A 20,482-nucleotide genomic window follows, 5' to 3' on the forward strand; every position below is an offset into this window, starting at 1 on the left:
GTTAAAAAAAAGCGCCCCTCCGACAGCCAAACCCATCTGTTCTCTGATTGGATTGTTACATTTGTGATTGACATGACATTCACCAATCAGATGAAAGGAAGAAAAATAGGGTCAAAATTCGTAGTTGTAACTTGCAGTCCACACACAAATCTTTTTTACGCACACAAAATTTTTTTACACATACAAATTTGTTTTTTACAAGTACAAAACTGATTTACAAGTACAAAATATTTATGACCACATTTTGAGCCCATACTCATCTACAGGTTAATCTGCTCTACAGGTGAAAATGTTTCATGTTAATAATGAGCTGCTGATTTAAAAACACACATAAAAGGGGTTAAAATGTGCCTCTTACCTGAGCTGTGACTGCAGTTTATTTCCTTTGGATACAAAGTCCTCCCATGTAGGATAACTGGCCTGCGGGGGGGAAATGAGAAGACAAATGAGGGCATTAAACCTCTGTAACACAAGTCAGGATGCAACAAGATTCCTTAAGTCTAAAAGAGATGTTAACAATATTTCTTTCACAGCCATAATCCTGAAGGAGTTGTAGCCTTAACGAAGGGAGAAAGGGGCATTATTTAGGTATTAGTATTAAACTTGCCAGACATTTATCTGCACAGGTCTGGAATGTGTAGAAAACAAATCACACAAAACTGAACAGAGACGCGTAAAGCTGAAACATTTGACCTATTTGAATCCAACAGGAGCATTCAACATCAACACTCTGTGAAACAAAAACTGAAAAATTACAGTCCTAAGGGGAGTTCATATTCCAACAAACTATGTTAAGAGAAAGAAAGGTGCTACAGAAAATATGTTGTCAGTGCTTTAGCAGAGCATTACAGCTGCAGTATTAAATCCAGTGAGGATTAATGGACTCCACTTAAATGAATTTGGGATTTAATCAAAATGAAAATCAGGATGACAGAAAGAGAACAGAGGTCTGAAATGTACAAATGCGGGGGGGGAGCAGCATGAAGGTATTAAAGAAAGTAAAACATTTAGGTCAAATGAGATGGAAAATAAATACTGAATATAAGTGAAAGGTTTGACAAAAACCTTGTTTTCTATTTTGCTGGATAGTTTATTGCCAGTTTTCAGTTAACTAATGACAGATTTAAGCAATAAATGCAGCTCTTAACTGAATCCTAGGGGATCTAACATTCACATATATTTAGAGTTCTCCAGATTTTCTCTAACATAACAAAAAAAACAAAGCAATTATCAGCTGTTCGGCATGTTACTTTTTGCTTCTAGATGCGTGTTATGACAGGGGATGGGGATTCTGAGCCTGACAACTAATGAGCAGAAACACCCGAGTGGCGCTAAACATGAGCAAACTAATGTTCTTATGCAGATGTCGCTGATTTGCCATGAAACTGCAGTTCACACTCTGAATCCATCATAATGTTCATGATGTCAGTTTTAACCTGCACTCAAAAAAAACAAACACTGAAAACATGAGAAATTCAACTGATTAATCAATTAGTTGCCTAATCCCTAAAGCTTTAAATCTCCTTACCAATTTAACACACCCTAAGGGCTCAACAAAAACAAAAGATGGCATGAACACCAGGGATCTCAATGCAAAACCTACTTCACATGACGTCATCAGTGCACTAACTGCTAGCTGGAAAGCCAACATATTAAAATACCAAAGTTAGAAAAATGTTAGTAGTTTGGAGACTTGTCATGGCTACTTTTTTTGTTTTGTACAAACCCCTGGCAAAAATCATGGGAGCACCAAATGTGCTTACTTGCAACAAATAAACACATCCCACATAACAGGCAAAACTAGTTTTTTGTGAAACATACTTCAAGCAAATCAAATTAGCTTAATTAATTGCATCTTTAAACATATATATCATAATCAGTTCTTTGGTCAACAGCCTGAACTGCTCGAGAAACTGACTTCTTTTTTGAAAGGAGTTGTATAATGCATTCCAGCTCTCTTTTTGAGGCCATGCTTACTTTCGATCAGCCAGGTCCAACTGCTTGTCAAGGTTTGCAAACATGCTCTGGTAACTGATTTACATATTCAGATTTATTCGAGTATTTGTTTTAGAAATGTGTTCATTTTCCCTCTACTCTGTCTGGAAAAAAATGTAAAACTAAAAATTTAACTGAATTTGCTTCAGGGATCTTTTACAAAGCCAGAATATTCAGCTATTAAAACAGTTGTGTGTCATATCTGTGATTTATTTACAATTTAACTTTTTGTATAATTTCTTAAAATTTTTAGTTTAATTTTTTTTGCAGTTTGTATATTTGTTTGTGACTTAAATAACAAACTGTTAAAGTGTGGCAAACAAAAAAAAAATCTCCCTGTCGACTTCATTCTCTCTGTGTCATTGTCAGTACTTTTAGTTTAACACTTATTAGGAAGCTTTTATTGCATTTGCACTACCATAACATGTTGCAGTCAACTCCACTCACATCATTTCAGTTCAACCTTTTATATTTAACTTCCAAAGTTGGGAAAGTGATGTTTAAGTCGAACTTGATGTTGATTAAGACACAAGAATAATTGCTCAGGCACTTCTTCAAAGTGAGTAAAACAGCTTTTAAATTTAACACTAGTATCACAGCAGGTCTCTGTAACAAAAAAGAAAAATAAAGAGACCATTGTTTTGGAGCTGGAAAAAAGATTAATTATTAACATATCTTGTTGGCATTTACCGTTGAGGGGTCAAAGCTACTTCTTTATCTACATTTTGTAAAAGCGGCTGAATGATTATGTAATGTAACGCTGGTTCATGCAGGCTCTGACCTTGGGTTATATCTGAAGGAACAGCTGCTGGTGCAGTGTCCTGGTTATTGAATTAAAACACAGGAAAGCCCTGCTCGAACAGAGGTCCGATTCCACTTTCTCTCTTTATTTTCATGAACCCAGTCACCCTGTCTGTCCTCTGTCTCTGCTGGTCCACCAAGGAGAGGATAATACCGATTTAACCCCTAACACAACAACATTAGCCTCTTAGCTCTACACTGCTAAAGCCGTTAGCCAGCCCCCGCTTTACAGCTAGCCAAGTATGCACGCAGCATGGGGCTGACAGGTTTACTAGCTGCAGGGATTTAGCTGTGCATGATGAAATACTGCAGGTGGTGGGCAGAATGTCTCTGGTGAACATCTAACAGCGAGCCTGTGATGAATAGAAAATTACGAAAATTAAGAGAAAAGGAAAGACTACACTCCAAATCCATTTCTGACTTGTGGGTGGAGGAGTGATAGGATGAACTTGGAGTAAATTTGTACTGGGGTTTAAGAAAAAGCTTATATAACTTAGGATAATTAAAGTTGACTTAATTTGAAAACTTATATATTATATATATATATATATATGTGAGTACGTTTTCAAATTAAGTCAACTTTGATTATCCTATCTCTATCAGCATTGGCATTAACACAGTACAGAGTTGATCTGTGGAGAAACAACTTGATATATTTATTTATATTAAAGTATAACAGCAGTAACCAGTTGGTTTAACAATGTTTTAATGCAGCTTTGATTAACCAGGGCTGTAGCACTGATAGGCAACCACACCCTTCCCTCTTTCAGTGATGGGAGGTTGGAAATGAACAAGGTACAAAGCAAGCAGATGGCAGCTGAGCAAAGCAAAACGGTTTCTGGAATACCTTAATGTCAAAAACAAGCAGTCGTATGTCGCCTTTGTCAAAGTAAAACGATATAACCACTTGACTGAAGTGCTGCCTAACCGTTTTCTCCATAGGCGTGGCATTGTGTGACACTCATTTCAGAGACATTTAAAACATTTTAAAACACTACAATTTTGTTATCAAATTGTTTTAAATTTAATGAAAGTTTTTTTAAGCAACAATATATATGGCCAATGTTTAAACATGTCCATTTGATTGTGCTCAGTTCTAAATGTTTTCTGAGGCTTTTCTGCTTTTATATTTTCCAAGTTTAATCAACTAATAAATTGATCATCAAGAACATCCCTAATATTTACCATAAGCTCTCCAGAAAAATGGCTCCAACTACCCTGTTGATTCCAGAGCAGTGCTGTGTCTCTCATTTTGGATATTTGTTTGAGGACATTTTCTCCAAATGGACCTCCTTAAATTTTAACTGAAGACCTATGCTCTACATTATTCAGATTTATTCCCAGTGACGATTCCCTCCACTGACTAGACAGAGTACAACAACACTGACTTGTAATAAGGCAGTAGTCCATTGCATGCTCTGGAGATACTCTGCAAATTTAGGACCAGCCTGGTCAGGCAGTCCAAAGCAATAGATTTTGAGTTTCACATGGCAAAATATTCAAAGGGAAACTTATAAATTATATTATTTGATAGTTAATTTAAGAAACGATACTAAATCTGTGGGAAACACTGAAATTGATGTGAAATTAATTTCTAACATCTAATAGCATGAGGTCTAACCTCTTGTGCCTGGGTATATGCATGTTTTGTACTGTATGGTTGTTGAATTGTGTTGCTGCAAATCTCTGATCATTTTTGGGTTCACATATGCTTACCCAGGTTTATTAGCGTTCATATAAATTTAATCTGGTCAAACTGACATTTCTTTCCCATAGATTATGTTAAAATTTGCTTGAATTTCAAAGTAGAAATTATGACCAATGTGTTGAAGTCAAATCTAGTCTTTCTTTTATACTGCCTACAAATCTTTGTAATCCGTACTAATTAAACTTGGACTCCTTTTTAAAGTTGAGCAGACACTAAGCGTCATCCTGGACAAGAACGTCAAGCTACAAACCAAGAATGCGTACCATAAAAAGCACATCCCGCTGCTTGTATTTCAGTCTGTGCAGCTCTTGGAGGCCTCTTCTTGTTCCCCTGCCACCTCTCGGCTAAACCTAAAATTCTGCCTGGCTTTGTTGTGACTGCCAGGAATGTCACAGTCGGTTGCAGACAAAATATTCCAGCACTGGTTCTGCAGCAGGCAGGACTGAAGAAACCGCAGGCAGCCAGAGTATCAGGGTCCACTGCAGCTTGATACTAAGAGGTTTCGAGAAGTGGTTGCTAAATTAGGGTCCCAGGACCCACAAGGGTCACTGATGATGTCCAGCGGGTTCCCCGAGACAGCTGCCGATGAAACAACTGTCTACTCTCATCTGGCTGGACAGCTATTTTTACATTTTAACTCTACTACATTTCTGGAGTGTTAGTTGAAAATGCAAATGGAAATGTTAGTGGTATTTACTGTTACTCCAAAATGCCATTTGGGTCTTTTTTCAGTTTAAATCCAAATAAGAAATTGTCCATTTCTAAAACATCAAAAGAGATGCACCTATTGAAGCTCCCAAAACCTTTCCAAGAGTGGCAAATTTAATTAAACAAAATGGTAACTCTTTACACTGCTGTTGTTAAGCACATGGGAATATCACAGCGTAGAAATATGAGCCATCTGTGTGAAAGATCCTTGATTTGGAAGCTTTCTGGTTTCCATTCGTAGTCCACTTTCAGTCCAAATTGAAATGAATTACGTTGAAAACAAGGGGAACTGCATTTGACGAAATATAACATGGAAACAACAGCCCTTTGTATGCTGATTTAGCTTTTAATTAGCTTTTTACATTTATCTATCTGCTTACAAAACCAATGAGCAACATCTGGAACAGGAAATCAAGCACTGGGTAGCTGTTGTTTGCTATGTGTGTTTACATTTTCTTTCCTGATTTCACCAGATGTCCTGAAATATTGACTGTTTCCCCTCACATACAAATTCAGCAGATTAGCCAAAAGATTTCTTGACTGGTCAACTGGTAATGGGTATCTACAGTTAAAAAAAAAAAAAAGCTCTGATAGTTAAAACTCAAGGTACTCTTAGTAAATGTTTGTGTTTATATAAGAATCTATTTTTATATATGAATAAATATTTGTCTACAATTTTTTTAAAGAAAATCCTAAATAAATTATTGACCTGGTTGCAGGGCTTGAATTTCAGTTCTGAATTGCAGGTATTGTAAACAATATCAACATACCTGAAAATCTAGCAGGTACAACAACTGGCAATAAGTGCTGCAAAGGTAGACTAAAAATCTCCCTTAGATGTGAATGAAACTCTTGCCAATGTACACAGATAGAATAGAAAAGAACAGAACAGAAATATCCTTCACTGTTCCTCATTGGGATAATTCAGGTGTTCCAACAGAAAAGTGGCAGACAGATGGAGCAGGTTCAAACGTGCAAACTCCAAGCTATTCAGTTAGCTAAAATGCAAATTAATCAATGAGGAAACACCTCAGCAAAAAACGACTGACTCTGGAACGATTAGTTCAAACGTAAGTCCCACTGAAGCCAACGCTTACGATGTGAATCCTCAAGAACATTATATAGGTAAAGCCAAGGTGAACCATTAGTCCAAACATACATTTCTTGGTTAAGTGGCTTATAATATGTTTATGTAAATACCGTTTTAAAAAATCTGTTCAACTTGTGACCAGTGCTGAGGTGGTGACGTGATGGGACAGAGGGGATCAAGAAAAAAAGAAAAAAAAGAAGAAAAAATAAAGACAGAAAAAAGGATGACAAAGCACAATGTGAGGTAAGAATAGGACATACTGTACTTCCAATCGGTAGTATCCCTCCCCTAAAGTCTATAAATAAGATTAAAGGAAACATTTAAAGGGGAATTACCCCAATGTTGAAACCTAAATTTAATCCCTGAGTTGTTTTAAAATCAGTGTTAGGTTTGGTGTCTGATAATTACTATACATCTTCACTTCTTTTAATCAAACAGCTTTTATACCTGCTTTAAGCTCTGCCCAAGGAGTGGAAACTGTACGTAACCTCCACTGGCACTGACACAGTAAACTCTATTCACACAGCCTAAGCTCTCCTTGTAGAGAACACATATACATACATACATAGACAGACATACAAACACACACTGTTATCCTATCTGCTTAGTCAACCGGGCAGCATTAATAGGTATAGAATTACCTCGGTGTGTGTAGTCACCTGCCATTAGCATCTAATCCTACCACGGTAATCCTGACTTGCTCTACTGACCAACACAAAGAAATGATGCAGCGAGAGAGAGGAGAGATAGACGTGACATCTCAGGAAAGTGAGTATACTGCCCTGGTGACCTTCCTAGAGTCAAGGATTAACTCAGCCACTCATTCAACTAGTCAGCCAACCACTGAATTCATTGGTTCATTCATTCAATCAGCCAGACAGAGATATAACATGAGGTTCAGATACCAGTGAAAAGCACAATTACTGGTGCAACATACTAACGTCAATGGGATTATCAAAATAACAAAGCCATGTCAGAAATACTGAAAGAGGTTATGCTTCAGTGCCAAAACTATTTTGTAATCAAACCCTCCTGAAACCCTATGCCACAACTTCCCCAGAAATTAGACTACATGTCACCTCAGTGAAACCCACAATAACTGCGATTGCGTTTCCTACCTCCTATGCATTTCCAAAGAAACCGCCAATATTTGAATTGACTGGAAGAGGCCAAACTCAGCACCAAGTATTGTTTTGGTGGCAAAATTGCAGAGCAATGTACACACACCACATACATAAGTATAAATAAGTATAAATGATGCTTCAACACAAAAGTGTAAATTAACCATAATGCTACCCTAAGCTATGCGAACAGTTAGTGTTTCAATTACACTTTCTGCACTTGCAAGTTCACTACGGTCTGCTCGAGTCTGACAGACCTGTGAGTCTTTGAGGTTTTGTTCGTTTTTTGCCGCAAGAATTCGGCAACAGAGATTTTACGTTACACTGCATGAACTATGCATTCTGTCCATGTGGTGGACTTCCAAGAAGTACAAGAACAGAGTATAATAACAGGAATGACTATTTGGCCGTCATGTCTCCAGCTCTCCGAGAAAGTACAATCAAGGCATCAAGTAGTCTGAGACGTTCCCAAAACAGTCTGGAAAAATAGCTAATACTTGCTAATACTTCTGCAGTGCACAGCAAAAGTGCTAGAACAACAAGAGATTAAGAAGAACAGAAGCATATATGCATATGCATATATATATATATGCATATATATATATATATGCATATATATATATATATGCATATCTTTCTGTCCATGTAACTGCATTTTGCTGCTGTACAAATATAGTTAAGTACTTTAGGTCTTACTTGCACTTGTGCAGCCATGTGTTTAGCTCACTGCATAGTTTGTGTGTGTGCTTTTTATGCTCCATCTTTTAGAAAACACAAATAAACTGATAAGAGTTTTTGTAGATGTGGGTATTACTGACAGACAGGAGCTGTTATTTTCCAGGACAAGCAGGTTTCACATGAGCTTCAGTTAACAAGCTTAACCTAATGAAAGGATGATATTAAGGCTAAACCTCACTTGTATCCATCAGTCAACATGCAAAAAAAAAATGCCATTAATTTATATAGGCAAAAAAGACTAATAAAAAAAAAAAGAAATTTTAAAGAGATTTTATTGAAGAGGCTTTGACCATCCTCCAAAGGAAAATCAGACAGCTGTAATAAAAAATATTTTTAAGATGTTAAAAAAAATTAAAGTTTTTCTATTTGAGTTTCATTTTGATGAAATGGTAAGGTGACACAGACTCATCAGTTCAAATGTGGACTAATCATACTTGCATCCATATTCACTCCCTAAAAGGGCAGTTCTGTACAGGGAAAAACCCTATGTTTACCCTAGTGAAATGGATTAACAGGCATTGTTTGGTTTCCATCTTTCACATAGGAAGCTGAATCAACCAATTGTCTTGCTAAACCAGCAGGACCGAACAAAGCATTGCTGCAAACTGCCCAAACAACCCACAGTTACCTATGACCTCAGTGTCTTTGAGTACACCTAGAAGAGGTGCCACTTTCACCAAGTCTCAGATTATCGGATAAGAATGCAGAATGGTCTGTTTAAATGTTAACTTAATCATCGGAAACTAACCACTGTTTGAGTAAAGCATCAATCTACTTAAAAAAAACAAAAAACATCTGGTCACCTAATGCAAGCCTTCCCATCTTTTACTTCTAATTCCACAGTTTTATTAGTGGAAAAATCCACTCTTGACATGTGTGGCTATTGATACACACCTTCTCATAAATCACTGAGTGTCACACCGTGGAAAAGTTATTTGCTAAAACAATATGATGGCTGAAATTCCACAGAAACCAGTTTGAAAGCGAAACCTGGCGATTACGCACCACTAAGATGTCTAAGTTTTACCTTCATTTCATCTTCATTTCATTAACAGAAAACATTGTTGTAGGCTTTTTGGTTGCATTTCATTCTCAGTATCTCACTGACCTACTGGATAATGCACACAATGTTCTAATGAGCTCTTACTCTGAGCGTCATTATTTTTGTTTGTTTTATATTGTTCAATAAATCTCCAAAAATCTGTTGGATGCATGTTTAAACTTATCTAGAAAACCCAGATATACATTTTGAGTTAGACTGACCCATTTGTGAAAATTTTATACTAAAACAGCTAAAATAAATTTTTCAAAAAAGAATTTTTGTGTTTTTCAGGTTTGAAAAATGTATCTATGCTCAATTCTTAACCTAAAAATGTAAAACTGTATTGTATTATTTATTAGAAATACAAATGGCTAAATGCTCACTTGTAGCACATTCTTACATGATTGAACTTCTGACAAAAAATGAAAAAAAAAAACAAAACAACAACAACTCCACTATGTTTATAAGAAACCGCTGAGCGACCACAGTCCCCACAGGTTGAAGATGGAAAAGTTACCAGCATCACAAAGGGGGCAAATTTCACTGTCTGGCGGGTTGACTGTGCGTTTTTCCCTGGTAGCTGAGACGGTCGCTGGGTGAGGATTTTAGTCAAAATAGTGCAATTTATGCAGTCTATGCAACACAAACTGTTTAATAAATTACATTTTTCGGGCATGAAAATACTTGCAGACGGTGAAGTTAGGAAATTTTGAAGAGTCCAGTTGTTCTTGATTGCAATATTGCTTGGCTTCTTTAGAGTTTTACTTTCTATCGATTTGTCTTGCTGGCCACAGGCTTTCCTAGTCTTCTTGACTGGAGCCGAACTAAGATGTGAGTGAGCTTTAATTGAAGAGCAAAAACACAAAACTGTAAAGAAAGAAATGGAATGTGCTTGATTTTTTTTCTTTAAATAAAAGACTGATTCATAGCAAGCTATTGGAAATAAAAGACCATCATTCACTGGCACAACCCTATTTTGGTCGCACTTTTAAGGCACAGGAATATCAGTGTTTGTTTTTGAGATTGTTCATTCAATAATGGAAGGGTATGACGATACTAAAAGAATTTTTTTAAATAAACTAGAACATAACCACAAAGTTTTCTCATCTGGGATAAAGCACAGCTGAAGCTTAGAAGTTAACTTAATAATTACTACGTTAGCTTAAATATATATATTTGGAAATATAAACTAGACATTTTGTCCACTGGCCTGCCAATTATGTCGGAGGCAGTCGGCGCACTCAAAGGAACTGTGCTGAAGGCATCAGAAAGCAAAGGGGAGAGAGGGTGAGACTGTTCAAACAGCACATTGATAGTTTGTTTGACGTTATGTTTGAGTAACACTGGTTGACTCAAAGACAGAAGACTAAAAAGGAGTGGGGGTTGATGGAAGGATGTGTCAACGCGAGTTAATGGTTTGTTCTATAAAGTCTACATGGTCCACACTCGGCAGTCTGATCTTTTATCTGAATTTCTTTTTCATAAGAAAATGGCAGGGGAAAAGGGACTTTCTCTTCTTTCATTATACATTCCTTGATGTCACGCAAATATTTTTTCTTTCAGTTTGCTCCCGTACACTTTGTTGTTCTCTCCTATGTTTCATGATTTTTTCCTTTGGTCTGCATCTTTCCCTACTTTCTTCATATAACATTTGTAATACCATAAAGTTGCTCACGTAGTTTGCTATATTTAAGAGCCAAAAAGGTTACTCCTTAGGGTCCACAAGCACCCGCCAGGCTCAGTCAGTTGATTCCAGACTAAAAATATTATGCTGAACCGTTAGAAGTACAATAGGAACTAAAAGAGATGAGAGATAATATTTCTCTATCCATGTGCTTCCTCTTCATTTATACAACAGTGGCCATTTTGCATCAGACACTTCATCTCAACATTGAATTTTCATATCAGGTAAGCTGTGACTCCAAGATATAGCACTTCTATTTTTCCATCTCTCCAACACAGTCCATGGCCAGTTTCTTTGTGCAGAATGTATCACTCTCATTTTGGAAATGTAGAAATGTAGTGTTCTGCTTCATCCCCAAAGAATATCCTGGTTCACAGTCAGTCATACTCCAACTCTCTTCTCCATAACTGAAAAAGTTGGTACTAGATATGTCCTGGTTAGATCAATCAAACCAGGACCCATAAGGCTGCAGTGCAGAATAAGGACAACCATATGCTTTCCAAAATTCGAAAGACTAAACCTAACCCCCCTTTGTGTATGGCTTCTCTTTTACCACAGGCGAAGTCTAATGAGAATGAGAATAAAGAGTCTAAAGAGTTCTTTAATTTTGGTGAGATGAGACCCTAAGCAGGCTGCTTTTGCTCAGATGATAACATAGCAGATCAAAATATAATTGTTGCTGTCCCCATTCAGCCCTGTTTAGTAAATGGTAAATGTACTTTTTTTTAAATTGCTAATTATAGATTTACAGAAAAGGATGAAATCCCCAGGCTCAAGAAGTCTGTTATCTACCACTTTATGAGTCAGCTTTGGTTGATATCATAGGCGTTTGTTGCAGCTGCCCTGCAACAAACAGAACATAAAACTGTGGAAAAACATTGTAGTACTTTAAACTCTTTACTATATTATTTTAGGCCCATTAGTTGATGTACTTGTAGTTTCTTTTAACTCTAGTTACAGAAATTCATTAATGCATTGTAGACAGACTGAACAGATGCCTTGAATGTTTTCTGAATATGTGGCTCCTTGTAGTTTCATGTTGAAATGCTCAATATTTCATCACTTCATGTTCTCAAACCAGCAGTTAAGTAATTTTCTTGACTCTTTCCTTAATCTTCAGTTGTCGTTTTCCAAAGTGCTGACAGGGGTTCCCGTTAGGGTGGAGAAGAGGAAGTAAAGGACAGCAGATCTCCATGTGACCATTTCTTTGCATATGATTTGAGTATCTCTTTCTCTTCAGTCTTGCCACTTAATCTCCTTCTGATTAGGCATCCATTTCTCCACATCTCATAAAAAACATTAAGCATTACAGAGCTACAAAAACAAAAAAGATGAAAATTTCCAGTTCTTGAAAGAAACTTTCAACTCTTTTCCTGCAACTAATTAAAGGTTCTGCATCAAGAACTACCAAATAAGTATGTAATGACTACTGTTCATAGGTAATGTATGTAATGATATCCAGGTGTTTGTAAGTTAAATCCAACACCCTCTTTTAAGCTGAACTCCATGCACAGTCAAGTCTGTTGCTGTATCGTGATTCACCAGCTGGATCCTCGTGAGGTTGCATTTCTGCACGTTAGAACAGATCAGCCTGATCTGAAAGGTTGCAGTAAAATCTGAGAAATGTAGTCTGTTTAAATGAATAAGACGGGCATGATCAGTTTGTCTTCACAGGACTTTTCCTGCTCAAATTTGCCTTCAGGGGTGATTGTATGCTTAAGCATTATTGGTTCGAATATAGTTAAGGCAATGAGGCTAGGTTAGTTTACTCAGGGTTTAAACCAGTGTATTGCAAGCTCAGCAGCCTACATGACCTAAGGTGACCTTCCACAGAGCCTAATAATCTTTCTTCTTTTTTTTTAATAGAAAAGTTATAAACTTATTATCTTACTGCTGCCTTTAACTATTTTACACATAAAACAAAACAGGAAGTTTGACAAAGAGATAATAAATAAGGTTAATGTCATACCTTAATACTGCAGCTAATATCTGTCCACTTGTAAGTTCAGTAATTAAGAAATACAATACGCTAGGCCAGAATGTTTAACACATCTTAGTGCCTCATAAAGGACAGCTTGAACAGAAGTAGACCACATGAATAAAAGCCCTGGATAATAACATTAAAACCTTTTTATTAAGGTGTATGTTTATTATTTTTAGTCAATATTTTCAATGTTGTTCATTTGTTCAGTTATTTATTAACTTCAATATCATATAATTACTGAAATTTAAAATTTACTTAACTTTTAAATTACATGTATATTTACAGTTTTAATTTTATCAAGAGGTTTTTTTAAAGGAGATAAAAGACAGACGGGGAAAGAGAGGTCTAGACTAGGGGTGGGTTTTTATAATCGATTCATCGATTAAAATCGATTCTGGCTTGGATAACGTAAAATCGATTCATTAAAATCCTGAATCGATTTTTTTAATATAAATTTATTTTGCCCGAAATGCCAGAATCTCTGGTGACATCTCACAAAATTTCAAGAACCACCAAACAGTTAAGACAGTAAATGAGAGCAGGTACACGGATTCTGCACATAGACTTAAACACACAGCGCGACCCGCGGATCAGAATCAGTTAGATGTCGCCTTTCTCACGGTCCGGGCTGAAAGCCGACAGCTCGCTGATCCTGATGTGTCGGCGGGTCCGCGCTTTGTGTTCACGCCCTTTATGCGCTGATTCTAAAGCTGTTAGTTTGATGTCTCTCCAAACAATATTGACCGAACCAGCAGCAAAAGAAGATCCAAACTATGCTTCACATAAACATCGTCATGAATTCACTCTGACTTTTACTGTTTTGCTTCCACCGCGATGCACAGCTCTCTCTCTCTCTCTGTCCCTCCCCCTCTCTCTCTGTACTTCAAGAACAGTTTCCCTTTCTTCATTATTCGCTTGCTTGTTACGCACCAGTCTACTGTTGTTTACAGCGCTGTCAGTCGCTGTTTTTTTTCCGTTTTACATTCTTCCGAAAAGAAAACCAAATTTCTGCTGTTCAATACTGAACAAATTTAAACTTTTTAAAATTATTCAAAATGCAAAACGCTTAACTGTGTCTTTAATAAAACCGCTGTAACTTCAGAGGTAATGTTCATATGTTGATTAATGGTTTTCTTTCGTTTTTGACGTACTGCAGAATATTTTTATAAAATCCCAGGCCAGGAAAATCACCTTCATGTTTTTCTGTGTTTTATCTTCAGCTACTTTGACACAAAGGCATCTGCTGTGACGCTTACACCTGTGATAAAGTCTTGCGTGTGTCAGCTTCCTTTTTATTGATAAAAAATATGTAAATGTACTGATCTGAATTATAATATTTCTGACTGTCAAAATTTCCCAGATTTAAATCGAATCGAATTAAATCGAATTAAATCGAATCGTGGATCGAATCGATTCGGGACCTTGTGAATCGGAATTGAATCGATTCTAGAAATCAGTGACGATACCCAGCCCTAGTCTAGATTGCTCACAGGGATTCACAGGGATTTGCATGGTAGCCATGAAGACAGCAACGAAGAGCATACACCCAACCAAGACTTCAGTCATGTGCTGACAAAATTAGAACAGGTAATCCTCAAGACAAAGTCAGCTGCAGACAACCTTCCTGACATTTTAGCTGAACTAGAACAGGGCACAACTGTAAAGGGATATTAAAAGAAAACATAAAAAGTATTGTTTTTTTTTATCCTGATTATCTAGTTTTTATAATTGATGAAAGACCAAATTGTTCATGAAATTAAAATCTTATCAATTCCCCAGCTCAACACGCAGTTAGACATTTCTTAGTCCTGAAAAATACACTGGTTTTTGGCAAAGAAGGAAACTTGACACTACATTTAGCTTCAATTAGCTAGCTTATTCTCACATTGGCACAATAAAACATCATTTTACCCTTGTACTCAGGAAGCTAGCACTCTTTAATGTGTGCAGTTTGTTCATTTTCTCCTTACAGCTCCATTAAGTAATATCTGGAAAAGTTCAGAGCTGCAATGAACTCTGCACACTAATCTATCATATGCTCAGAAGAAAAATCATAACAGTGTAAACCTGGTGAGCACTAAGCTTTTCTCAGCAGGATTTTACTGTTTTTTAATGCGCTAGAGGGCAGCTTACTGATGACAATGATCGATTTAAAAGCACCTGAATGCATGTAGCTTTACTTTGTTTGATCATTTTATCCAGGGAGGAGGCTCAGGTCTTTGTTCATTGTCTCAACTTTAAAACATCACCTGAGGCATATCTCTTCTTTCATTTACTTTTTTCTTTTTCTTCTTTGTCTTCTGTTTTCCTAATTATCCATTTCTCAACCTGTTATTTCTAATGTCCCTCCTTCAGTTCTGTATTTGCTCTCATTTTAATTATTCTTCCTCCTTCCCTCACAACATAAACACACAGATGACACACCTTTACATGTGAGTTTGTTTGGCCAGTTCTGAAGAAACGCATGCTCATTAAGAGTGTGTGTCCTCGCCCACATTCACCTGAGGCTGCCTATAATCCTGTCAACAACACTAAGACTTCCCTGAAATCAGCCGCTCCCACACACACTAAACTATGAGGAACCATAAACGTTATATGAGCAATGTGACAAATGCAGTGTGACGTCACCAATAAAGACGGGGGGGGATACAGTCAGAGCATGAAAACAGAAGTACCAAGGATGTCAGGATGGAAGGATAGATGTGAGCAAAAACAGATGAGTGTGGGAGGTCGATGACTCATAACGCCACTCCTGATATAGCCGAGACAGAAATCAATAATCCGTCTGTCTCTCTCCAGGAGAACTCAAAGGTCTAATGAAGCTGCAGCAGCATGGATTTTCTTCTGATAGGTAACATGTCTTTGCATCAAAGAGGAAGTTGGAGGAGAATATAATAATGAGATGATGAGTTGAGATTAAAACACAGCTGACCACTTGTAAGCTCTATAAGATAATGTAATTATCTTATAGAGCTGTGGACTGGAGCCTCAATTTAAGACAGCACAGAAAGTCTGCTCGCTAAGGAGTCTTAAGTGAATGAACACTGAGAGCCTCTTTAGCTCTTGGACGCATTTCCACACATGCTGTTAAGACAGTCCGTGTGTTAACTGATGATGTAAACATTCTGCCGAGCTCTGTCAGACACAAGTTCGCAAAACTATTCAACAGTTATACTCTGACTCTCCAGCTTTTTTACTCGTGCTATTAGAACACTTCAGAAAATATTCCCCCTTCGTCAGACTAAAATTTCTAAGTGAGCATTAAACTTAGGATTGGGACTTTACTGATACCAAATAATCCAAACGACAAGGAAACACTTGAACTATTAATCTTATATCATCTCAGATGATTTCTTGGCTAAAGTTTGATCTATTTTTTTCCTTTCTTTTCTATGATGCCAATTATCACTGTCCATCAAGGACCCTCAACATGGACATTTGAGTGGAACTGAAGGAGCATTCAGATCTAAAAGTTCATTATGCTTGATTCAGCATTGTAATAATGTGGGGAAAACGCACAATCCAACACATTTTTGAGATGATGGTGAAACATCAACCACATATTTCACTGCAATCCATAGTCCATTTAAATTAGGCAACATCCGGTCCTGGGTGTGGGTGTGCATGTTAGTCAAAGCTTCCAATGCTGCAGCCCTTGCTCTCTCTCTCTTAATTTTAAACAATGATGGCCAAATGTAAAGCAGATAACAATGCCACTACCTAGCACAGTTAAGCTGTATTTAAATATAGAAATTAAATTGCTGTATGCAAGTTTGTGCTGTGCAATTTTTTAACTCAAACTTTCATGACACCCTTTCCTTTGCTTTTGCTATTCTGTGGAGGTCAAAGTTAACGCCCAGGCAGACAAATTTAATTAAGCTTATATTCATTTATTTTCTCGTTTTCATAAAAATTATAAATAAACTTCAAGGAAATCCACTTAAATGCAATGAAGAGTTCAATCAATCCACAATTTCTCCAAAGTCAGTGAGTAATTAATATCAATCAAATAATTCATAACCCAATATTTCGGAAAATAATTGTGTTTAAGATTTTTGCTGTAAGAAAGAAGAATAAGTGTAAGAATAACCACTCCACTGGAGCAACGCATAACCACATCAGGACATGTGTGGACAATAGCCTGGAAGAAAAGAGGGCTGTTGGTGCTATTATGATTCACTCTGCTGGGCTATGTCATGACACACCCATCACCTTTTTCTGAGGAGTCCATGGGGGGAAAAAAAATGAAGTTATATTTACCATTAATATCTACTTAATAATCCAGACTGTAACTAGATTAACTGAACTGGTTTCTCCTTTCCATTATGTAATTTTTTTCCTGGCCACCATGAGTTGAAACACTGTCACTTTTTTTCCTAGCCGTCCAATGGGGAGAGGAAATGCAGGACTACTACTGCACCAATCAACTCTTAAGTCCCATTTGTACAAGTGCCGAAGAGGGAGAGAAGTTTCGTCTAAACACATAAGTGAGATGTGCTAACATTAAATGACAACAGCATCCAGTATAAAACTCTCACACAGAGCTGAATTGACACTAGTGTAAATAAATTAGGTAAATAATGTAAATACGCGGTTATATTTGTTTTTATTTAATCCATCCTGGTCCTGCTAGTTCCTGATTTATTCTCTTACACAGGAAATAATATTCTCATGTTCTTCCTTAAAGTCTGATGAAAAGCATAATCTACATAGGGATAATCCTGACTATTAACACCGGTACTGGATCAGTACTTAGTAACAGAACTGGAAGAAGTTGGATCAGTGCATCACAAAATGACCTACAATCTGCTAAAAGCATCTGTGCCTCCCTGCCTATTGGTTAATTCAGAAGTGTGAAATCTTCACAGGCACGTTATGATGCCCGGAGGAGAGATATCTGAAGAGAGACTCTACTTAATTAGACATGACTCTGTGTGTGTGTGTGTGTGTGTGTGTGTGTGTGTGGGTGTGTGTGTGTGTGGGGCAGATGGTAGCAGTGCCCCTATTGGGTCTGTGCCATGTTGGTGAACCAGGATATGATGCCACACACGCACATACACTCGATCATAACCATTCCTCTTCCTTGTTATCTGACAGCAGAAGTGACTCATGTGTACTGCTTGCTGTTCTCACCACAGGACGTCTGCAAGTTCCATCATGTTACACGCAAAACGTTTAACTAATTTTCCTCAGACTCTTCATCACACAGAGATCCAGTAACAGACAACAAACACTCACTCACTACAGCAACATGACCCCTCTATTAGAGATGAAGGTCTGCTTCAATCAGAGGTGTATTATTCAGTCCAAGAATGTGCATTACAATGTTGAGAAAAATAAAATCAGCTCAAAGTAGAGCTGCTATAGCTTCCGTGAGTCACCCGAAGATCCATTGTTACACAATATCGCTGTATTTCTGAAGACTGAATCATCTGCTGTAGGTTGTTTTCGTAACAGGACACCAGAAAAGTGTACAATGAAGGAATCCCAACAAGTTGCTTCTGTTCATCTGCACGTAGCGAAGAAGTCACTTGGATGAGTTATCTGGATGATTGAGCACGCATAAAGATACAGTGAAGCAAGTTCAACACAAACAACCTTCTTTTGCATTACCAGGCTTGACAAAAGCTAAAACCCCCAGTTGGAGATGGCAGGTAACACAACGGTGGTTTTCAACTTCCTCTGTTAAGCATCTGTCTCACATGTCATATAACAAAATGATCCCTATGAGTGCCACCTACCACAATATTATCTACATAATGATGACCTATAAGAAACATAAAAATGTATAACAATAAAATGCAACGCTGTTACAAATAAGACAAGCTACTGGAGAAAATCAATACTCTAGTAAAACGTTTCAGTTTTCATTATTATTTTATGGCTGAGTATGTGCTTTTAACAAGATGGTGGCGCATTAGAGTTCCGGTACATTAACCAGACACATTTAAACATTAAATGTTACTGTCCCATAGAATAATAAAGTAGACAATTAATTAATTTGACCGACTGACTTGGTATTCTTGCTGTTTGTTCTGTGTTCTAGCACCTGCAGAATGAAGTATTAAAATATGTACACATTTTTGCATCACCAGCTGAATCCTGCACATCACAGTGAGAATACAAAGCAGTCTTTATTCATCAGGCTGCACATTTTAACATTTCCCCAACAAACAATCTATATTGCACACAAAACGTGCTATGAATAAAGGAAACAGTGAAAACCTGGAGCTTGCATGCGATTTCAAACCAGACTGAACATAACCTGCTCTGGTTACATGTTCAGCAGAAGTTATGATGGTGATTTAGCCAGGTAAGGAGAGAGCAACTTCCATGACACAGAAAAATCTGACTTTAAGCTTTAGAATACCTTGCTAACCTATTAATCTTACTTCTTACCACCCCCTCTGACAATACATAATAGCAAATACTGACAAAGAAAAAAAATGTTGTTATTGAAGAAATATATCAAGAACAAGGACATTTGGGCTTAAAAATAAATAATTAATAACAGGTACACTAAAGTACACAGCCATGCTCAAAAGTACAGAGATCATCCCTATAAAAACCAAGAACAGGACTGAATATACATCCATTACTCCCTTCATGGTCACCTCCTGGTCCAACAACATGGCTCAATATGCCTCCCAGTATACAGTTCCATCTTTTAATCTGTAATTCTATGGTAAAAATGTAAATGAGAAACATAAACTGCTCTAGAAGACTGCCAAAGTTACCTTACTTAACAGTAAGCTATGGATTTTTCTGTAAATTAAAGGTCACTTAAAAAAAGTTAGAAAAATCTTGGTGATTTGGTAAACAGACTGGTACTTATATAATGGTACTCCTTTCTACAGGAAGAGCTAGGGATCGATCAGCTGACCTTCCCATTGGTAGACGACCCACTGTACTCAACCCAACCTTACCCAAATATAGACATTTTGGCACACCAATCGGACCGGACACCTTTTTTTTCTTAAACATAGCACAATGGTATTATCCTATGTTTTTAATGCATTGCATACATTACCTTCATTTTGGCATGACCTAAAAGCCCAAACAAGCACAGCAGGCTGAGTTTACTTCAGATCATATTTATGCATCTATTTTTATAAGCTGAGTTTAAAGGAAATCCACAGTGAAAAGTAAAATTTAAAAACTCCCAAAGTCTGATTAACTGATTCCAAAATGTCAACAAATGGCTAAACCTGATCAGTAAAAATCACCCATGCCCATGCCAGTACGTGAAAGGCCAGTAGAACCAGAGCCATTTGCTGCCTATTCTGGACCAGGGGGGGGGAAGAAAAAAAAGAGATGAGATTGGAAAAGAGAAGCTGCTAACTATGAACATCTGAGAGCAGTGGAACTCAGACAGACAGGCAGCAAAAGGGCAGAGTGCTTGACAAACATCAAAGGGTGCACAGCTGGTAAAATCCACCCCCATCCAGCTCTCTTACCCTCTCAGATGGCCCACTTCCAGTTTTAACCTCTGCTCATTCATTACCTAATCAACATCAGCAGCACTGCACATCCAGAAATCCCATGTCAAGCCTTTAATAACCTAAATTTCAAGCTTACTCGTGCTTTCCTGAGACTCTATATTTTAAATTC

The 20,482-nt window shown here is 37.3% G+C and overlaps 1 protein-coding gene across 1 annotated transcript in view; it reads right to left on the reverse strand.

The window, feature by feature from the left end:
- Positions 1–20,482, reverse strand: part of mtss1 (MTSS I-BAR domain containing 1) — an 85,691-nt gene that overhangs the window by 53,081 nt on the left and 12,128 nt on the right. Inside the window, exon 3 of the mRNA XM_013908562.1 lies at positions 359–462. Within this exon, the coding sequence (XP_013764016.1) occupies positions 359–462 (104 nt within the window). The remainder of the gene's footprint in view (positions 1–358; positions 463–20,482) is intronic.

This window comes from Pundamilia nyererei, unplaced genomic scaffold (assembly GCF_000239375.1).
Source record: "Pundamilia nyererei isolate P.nyererei 1_Seehausen unplaced genomic scaffold, PunNye1.0 scaffold00012, whole genome shotgun sequence".
NCBI classification, from domain to species: domain Eukaryota; kingdom Metazoa; phylum Chordata; class Actinopteri; order Cichliformes; family Cichlidae; genus Pundamilia; species Pundamilia nyererei.